Source organism: Notothenia coriiceps, unplaced genomic scaffold (genome assembly GCF_000735185.1).
Source record: "Notothenia coriiceps isolate Sejong01 unplaced genomic scaffold, NC01 NC01_scaffold00021674, whole genome shotgun sequence".
Classification (NCBI taxonomy): Eukaryota; Metazoa; Chordata; class Actinopteri; order Perciformes; family Nototheniidae; genus Notothenia; species Notothenia coriiceps.
Window position 1 is genome coordinate 58,863 of NW_011354375.1, and position 8,149 is coordinate 67,011.

At 40.5% G+C, this 8,149-nt stretch overlaps 1 protein-coding gene across 1 annotated transcript; it reads right to left on the reverse strand.

The window, feature by feature from the left end:
- Positions 1 to 2,290: 2,290 nt before the first annotated feature.
- On the reverse strand, positions 2,291 to 7,748 carry ube2h (ubiquitin-conjugating enzyme E2H (UBC8 homolog, yeast); the record flags this gene model as incomplete). Its single annotated transcript, XM_010780359.1, has 3 exons — positions 2,291 to 5,821; positions 6,312 to 6,440; positions 7,595 to 7,748. Coding segments are annotated over 3 exons (408 nt in total), but the record flags the coding sequence as incomplete, so codon positions are not given.
- Between the last annotated feature and the right edge of the window lie 401 nt (positions 7,749 to 8,149).

The following is an 8,149-nucleotide window of genomic DNA, read 5'->3' on the forward strand; positions in this document are numbered from 1 at the left end:
ATTAGAACATGATCACAGCATGATAGGTTTAGTATGATTATAATGTTGTAAAGAGAGAAGGTAAAAATCCTGTATAAGTTTGGAACTATTTTTCTTCAAATAAACTGATCCCACCTTTTGGACTGGGACAACTTAAAAGACATCTGTGCTCTCCTCTCCTGCTTCAAATGTAAGATTGCACACTGCCACACTCAGATTTAGGTAGGGCCACACCTCATTTACTGATATCAAAATCCTTCGGGATCGCTTAAACAGATTAAGAGGGTTGCCTGAATTGAAACAGCAGTTAATTGAACCTGGTTCTTCAGGAGTTAATAAAGGTGAGATCTTGCTGACGTTGGTGGATTTGAGCCAAGCAGTAAACTTACATAGACTCAATAACTTCTGTTAGATTAATTAGTAGGTCTGAGTAATTTGCCGGAATAAATTATCAGCTCCTCCCGACTCTTACAAAGCACACCATTTTACCTGAGAAAGTTAAGGAAATAGCAGTAAAAAATAACAAAAAATTGAAATACTCTGGTCAAGTTCCCTAAAAATATTACTTAAGTACAGTACTTTAGTAAATCTACTAGTTACTTTACACCTCTGACTTAATAGACATTCAAAGTGTTGAAAGTTACTCCGTTTAATTTTAAAATGCTTAGTTTTAGTGGTCTGTGTAATCGTTTTTATAAATAAAGATGGGCACGGTTCGTAAAAACATACTGCACAATATAAACAGTGTTAAAATTGCTAAAGAAGTATGTGCATTTATACGGAAGCAAAAGTTTTCGGATTGATTAAATGATTTGTATCTGTCAGTGAACATAGCAAGAGTGTTAGAGGAATGTAATCATTTTGTTTACCTTGAACATGTTAATCAGGATTTTCTAGCCTCTGGACACAGCTGGAATTCAGGTCTGAGAGAGTTGAGGGAGATTTAGATACACTTATCAGATGATACGGATCCACAGGTTACAACTTGTGTGAAACAAAACGGAGCGAAAAAATTCAAGGTTCAGGATTCAAGGTTCTTTATTTTGTCATACGAACATATCTACAGTGTAGTTATGCCGATTAAATTCTTAGGTCACAGGCTTCTCCAACAGTGCAACACAATAACACAGATAAACAGAACAATATAGTGCAAGTAATAGTAAATAATAAATACAAAAAGAAAAATAGTTTAAAAAAGTGAAATAGTGCAATAAGAGTCTGTATGCAAGTTCTTGGAATGATATATTAGATAAATAATTACTAAGTAGCAGATGAATGTTATGGATGTTGTTTCAACAGTTCAGGTGTTTAATCAGGCCGATGACGGTCGTGTCGTCAGCAAACTTCACGATGGTGTTGGAGCTGTGTGTGGCCACGCAGTCGTGTGTGAACAGCCTTGAGGGGCTCCGGTGTTGAGGATCAGCGTGGAGGATGTGATGTTTCCCACCCGCACTGCCTGGGGTCTGCCCGTCAGGAAGTTCAGGATCCAGTCACAGAGGGCGCTGTTGAGCCCGAGGTCTCTGAGCTTGATGGCCAGCTTGGAGGGCACAATGGTGTTGAATGCTGCACTGTAATCAATGAACAGCATTCTCACATGTGTTCCTCTGGTCCAGGTGTGAGAGGGCAATGTGGATGGTGAGGGCTATGGCGTAGTCTGTGGACCTGTTTGCTCTTGGACGCAAACTGCAGGGGGTCCACAGAGTCAGGGAGGGAGGAGGTGATGAAGGTTTTCACTAAGCGCTCAAAGCACTTCTTATGGTGGAGGTGAGTGCTACTGGGCGGTAGTCGTTGAGGCTGGTGATTTTTGTCTTTTTGGGGACAGGAACGATGGTGGAGTGTTTGAAGCATGTGGGGAAAGACTGCAGCAGGGACCTGTTGAAGATGTCTGTGAACACTGAACTGCACACACCCTGGGAACACGGCCAGGGAGGCCATCAGGTCCAGGAGCATTGTGTGGGTTAACCCTTTTAAAAAGGATTTACACACATCTGCCCTGTCTAAAACAAAAGGGCACGGCTCCTGATCCTTCTCTGCACCCCCAGCCTGGCTGCTCTCGAAGCGAGCAAAATAACTGTTCAGCTCATCTGGGAGAGATGTGCACGCAGATACTCCCGCAGAAGATGTGGCATTCCAATTCAGACCATTGAAACTCTAAAATTAGATTTAAAAGCAAGTTTACTGCATAAAAGAAGCAGGGTCTTCACAGTTCTGATGGAAAGTGAATGGGATTAGACATCCATACGCTTAGGGTCACTGCTAACAGATCAGAGTATCAGGAGTCACAGCCAAGAATCATCAGCTCAGACGAACACCTTTTATACACATTGAATGTTTTATTAAAAAAGAAGTTATAACAGTTTATTTTATACACAGCTATTTATGAGGTTATAAGCCTATTAATAGAGAGCATTTGTCTTTTTGACAAGCATGCCCACTTCACAATGCAAAGAAAAACAAGAGGGGGGCAAAGGGGGTGATAAAAATAGTACCAGGGATGGACTTTTCAGAACAAAGACAGAAAAAACCTTTTGACTTTTAACCCTCAAGTATCACACACTAGGTAACAAATACATAGTTTTATAAAAAACCGTAATGTTCCATGCTGTGTGTGCTGTGAATACGGGTGTGGGACTATGGAGCTTCTCAGCAGGTTTGCATTTACAATTTTGAGGTTGTGTCAATCACATGGTTATCTGGAGTCAAACTTAAGACATTTGTTATTGTAAGGACGAGAAGGGGGGGGGGGGGGAGCCAAAAGGAACAATAAAAAGCGCGGTAAACATGTTTTTTGTCAATTTAGAATTCAAGTTGCAATGAGGAGCATCATCATTCACTTGTTTAAGGACATTTTCTTTATAGCTGAAGACAACCTGAAACACAAAGGCAGTCATTCTGTCGACCTTGAATAACAGAGCAGGAAAGAGAACTATCTGAAGGTCGTCCTGTTTACCAGAGCTGAGTGTATCATCAATGTATTTCCCAGCAGATGCAAATAATGCTGAAAATCAAATGTATGCATAACACAAAAGTCTTGCTTTAAAAAAAAGACACTAATATCATTAGTCCCCTGTTGCACCATTGCATCATTATGTGCTATTTTATTACAATTCTCAACTCAGATATACTGTATTTTCAGCACTCAAGTACAATACTGCACAAATGTAAAGTAAAACAAGAAGTCCAATATGAATGGCTTAAAAGTAAAAACTAAACATCAAGTTCTCATCAGGGTGAAACCTAACTGATAACAGCGGCTCTGATGGGCAAGATTAAAAACAAAAAAGGAGTTAATGAATAAATACACACCTGTAGGCAGAGAAGGGAGAGTGGGGTATCTGCTTAGTGCGCAACACATGAAAACATTCACATATCTCCTCACTGCCTGCTGAGCATCACACAAGGGAGCGACAGTTAAAACGTCTGCATCCTGCTGGACGCTAACCCCCAGCTAACATTCCCTCCCCCCCCCCGGGCTGATGGGAGAAACTCCGTTTTTTTTTAAGAATGCCTATGTTTTGTAAAGTTCTCTGATCCACTTTTGATTTCTGTACATTCAGATCCATCAGGCTCACTACAGGTCCAACATCATCCTGGTTTGAAATCACTCTGTACAACTCTGAATGCAAAAGACAAGGACAAGCAGGCATGTCTATGGAGTTTTGCATTTAACAACTGACACTAACTAAGATCAGATGAATGTATGGCAGACTAATTAACTATCTGTAATACAGCCATATAGCAGATGTTGTTTGAAGTAGTGAAACTAGCTATCCGGTCTAAAGCACACTTCAGCAAATATTATTATGACTTCCATCTCTCCAGTATGTCCCTGGTGAAAATGCTAATCCATATACAAGATAGAACCAAACTCTATTTCAAACCGGAGCCATAGATCCCACATTAGCTCAAATGTGCCTCCACACAGGGTATTTCCAACTGATCACACCTTCCCAGGATCACGTCGCAGAAAGAGGACAATGAAAGTAATGCGAGTGTGCTTTTCAGTTACTTTTTGGAAACCGTCTGTCCTTTTGTGATGAGGCACAGGAAAAGGAGTTGATTTTACAAGCGATTCGGTGACCTTTTAAGTTAGATTCAGCCTCCAATCTCCCACGTAGGATCCGCAACAACGCAGCCAGTGATTCTTACTGCCATCTGTGAAGTGAATACATTTCAAGGTTTCTAGGTAGTCTGACTGTCAGTCAGCCTCCACAAACACTCGCTCAGTGTTTCCTGTTTAACACTGAGTTTTCATGAGGCTACAGAGAGGTGGATTATCGCTGTACAAGGTAGAGGCCGTACACAAAAAATAATAATACAGGGAATAGAAGACGAAAAACAGCAATTTCTTTCAACACTAGATGGATTTACATCTAATCCAGCCACATTGAATCAGAACAGAATAAAACCAAAGTTGGTTTTTTTCAGATAAGAAGTCCAGTCTGTACAGATGAAATTAGATCCCCTCTACGAAAATGGCTACAAGCCTAAATGTCACACATTGGGCTCTTATTTTTGGAATCTTCAAACTAATAATCAAAATTTGAATCCTGGATGGCAAACATAGAGGTCAGACCTGAATGAAGGTCATGGAGGAAACAGTGGAATGTGAGGAGGACCCATACTTCACAAACTCAAACCCCAATATAGTTTTGTTGCTTTTCATCTAAAATTAAACTGACTTAGGTGCTGGTTTTATAAATTCACCAGAATAGGTGATGATTACATTCTTTCTCTACCTGAAGAGTTGTTTCTGACCGATGATATGAACAGAAATGTGTTTTAAAAAAGGTGATTGAAAGCAGGTGGCATCACGATGAGACGTCTGCTGGTGTAACGAAAACATTTAAACTCAGAGGTTTAAAGGGTGGCTCTGTTTTAAACCAGTTCAAGACCAGTTATTACATTGTTACCGTGGTGATACAGTAACGTTGAGTTGTCACTCCCCTTGTAACGAGTCATGTGTTTTATTAATACGTTGACCTGACCTCATTTAGCAATAATTCTGCACTGCTGCAGTAGGTCAGAGAGTAACAAAGACTTCAAGTAACATGCCAATGTATTATTTTAACTAAACGAGAAACAAAGGTCTATTTCAGCTAAAAAAATTCTATTTGTATAAAAAGATATGCTCAGAAAGCATTCATGTGGGAGTTATGAGCATCTATTGGCACCAAACTTTTTTATATTTTTAAATAAGATGTGCTATGACACCTTGTGTGTGTTTGTGTGCCTCTACAACCATCTGGACCTTAGGATAATATTGCAGAGCTGTGCACCGAGGCAAGCTAGACCTTAGCAGCTCTGCAGCGGAGCAACTAACATAATGTTTGTCAGAATCATTTAGGAAAGAAAATTAGGATCCAGCTCCTCAACAAATAGACTTTTATATTTAAAAAAAAGGGAAATTTGAGTAAAGAAATAAGACGCTCGCGGGGAGATTTCCTGCCTATGCTTACATGACACACCTTAAAAATGCAGAGATGATGGGGAGAGAGTATGAAAGCGATGAAGGGAGAACAGCTACAGAACGGGAGGGGTGTCTGTCAAACACACCAAAGGCTAAATATCCATAAAAATCCTTGTTTAGTAGTAATAATAATAATAATAAAAAAATTAACTTGTTTAAATGTGAATATTATAAGTCTGCTTTCTCATGGTTAGGAAATCAAATATAGTCTCTGTGGGGGTTAAAGGTGGGGGGGGGCCTCCCATCACTACAACTCCATGTCCTGGGCCTCGTCCTCTGAGAAGTCAGACATGGAGCTTTCAGATGAAGAGTCGCCGGCCCCCTCCTCCTGCTCCTTCAGAGCCTCCTCTGTTGCATATTTCTGGATGTACTCTGTGGAGGAAGAGAAAGAGAGAGTACGGTCAGACTGGGAAAAACTTATAATGATCAGAATGACTTTAGGTTATTCCTCAGAGCGGAGCAGGAACACATTCCTCCTCCTGCTATGACTCTGGAGAACAAATCAGCTCTGAGAACTCACTGCTCCATAGCTTCTCTTTTGTTAACTGGACTTATAATTGTACATTTATATTTAATTTAATATGCCATTCCTTGCACAGGGTTAGGGTTAGTAATGTAAATAATAAACTACTTTTCAATTGTGTTAGCTGTACTTTGGCCCTTCATAGTGTTTATTTGTCGGATAGTCTACAGATTTCTATCTTTCACAGTTAACTTTTGACTTTTTAGTTCCGTTTTATTTTCTATTCTGAGATGTTTATATTTCATGTTTGTTTATGCTCTACTCTTTTTATTTTCACATTTTAACATGCTGATAATCCGTTTTTTTTGCAGATGTGCAGTAATGATATGAATGTTGAACCTTTGATTTTCTGCTTGTAGTCCTCAGGCCGGTGGAGGTACATGGCAGCTGCGTCTCCGTTCAGAGGGTCGATGGGGTTGGGGTAGGCCAGCAGCTGAGGCAGGAACGACTCAAAGATGTTGGTCAAATCTGGAGAAGAGGGCAAACGTTTACCACTTTAACAACTGGAAGAAGAAGTGATCACATAATTACATAATCTGGTGATTTAACGGCAGTTATTGTCAGATTTGAATATTTCTCTGAAGGAACCTGATGGAGAAAAGCTCACACAGTATACTGCCAATTACATGTCTGTGTATGTACGTTGTTATTGCCACAGGAAAAATCAACACACAGATATAGCATAAAGTGTTAACCTTACATGCTCTCTCAGACTGGAGCCAAGCTGATCTGTGTCACTAGCCTCCTGCTAGCAGGCCTCAGCTTTCTCTCAGAGCCGAGGCCTAGTGGAAACACATGCAGTTCTGCTCTCATCTCCTAGGTGTCACTGATGGGACCATTTGAGTGGGAAAACAAACACTTATCTACCCCTCAATTGTCAAGTGTTCTCATGTTTGAGTGAAGTAATCAGCTGCTTTTGTTGCCTCTTGCTTTGTAAAGCGTTGTTACAGACAATGCTTGGTTGATTGGACATACTTTGAAAATAGGACAATCAGATTTTCTATTTTGAAACACCAAGCAAAACAAAATCAGCAGCATTGTATGTTTACAAATGGGATTCTTACAGGGGTTTGACTTTATTTTAGAGCAGAAAAATAAACAGGCCAAGTTTACTCACATGGCATACACGGTTTTCCCTTTTATATCAAAACACTGGAATCAGAGTTCATTCTGAATCAATTTTCTTACATTTTATTTATGAGGAAGGAGGCTGAAACATCTCCTCGGGTTATAACTCTAACGCTGTTTATATTACTCAACAGCTGTTGTTAATGGGGAAATAGGGAGAAGGGCAACATGGAGAGACCGAGTGAGAGTGAGAGCAGCAGAGTGACACACAGAGATGATGTGTGATGTCCCTGCCAGCTGACGCTCCGTGAATCAGTCCCGTCGGAGGTGAATGTTTCCTGACCTTGCTGAGTGAGGGTATTACCTCCTCAGTGATCACTTCTCCCCTCACTAAGTAGATTACAGCCAATTGTGCTCCACTCCCTAATGTGGTCAATGGAGGGGCCGACGTCACCTTTTGGTGCCGAGGGCACAGTGTCAAGTTCTCTGCACGTCAACACACAGACCCCAGTGGGGAAACTCAATATGGACACATAAGCGGTTTGGACACTCACCATAGAGGGCCGTCCATGTCTGATTGATGACATCTAAGCACACTGTCCCTGACCTGGTAACCAAGGAGATAACAGAGTTAGAGGTGTGAGAGGAAGAGCCAACATGTGTTTGATACAGCGAAGGGGCTGGATCCCAAGAGAAGACCTCTCTCCTACCAAGAACAGTTCAACAGGGCTGTTCCTTCTGTGGCCTTTGTTTGCCTCAAAGTGGAGAACAAAAGGTGATATATATGCAAGTATGTCTATGTAAAAAGTACCAGCTACATCTTATATTGTCTCTTTTTCAAAAATATACTGCCATCGTTTTTTACTTTTTATTATCAATAACATGCGTCTACTTTGTTATATAATATTTTTTTAATATGCAAGTCTATTCTCTTTACTTTATCTGCACTATACTTCTGCTGTTTTTATACTGTAAATGTCCCCATTGCGGGACAAATAAAGGAATTGTGATTCTGATTGTGCATTTTGTGTGGCAGTCAAGTGCATCAGGAGATTCTTGTCAAGCTATGACACATCATATGAACAGGTCGGACGTAACAAGTTGTGAGG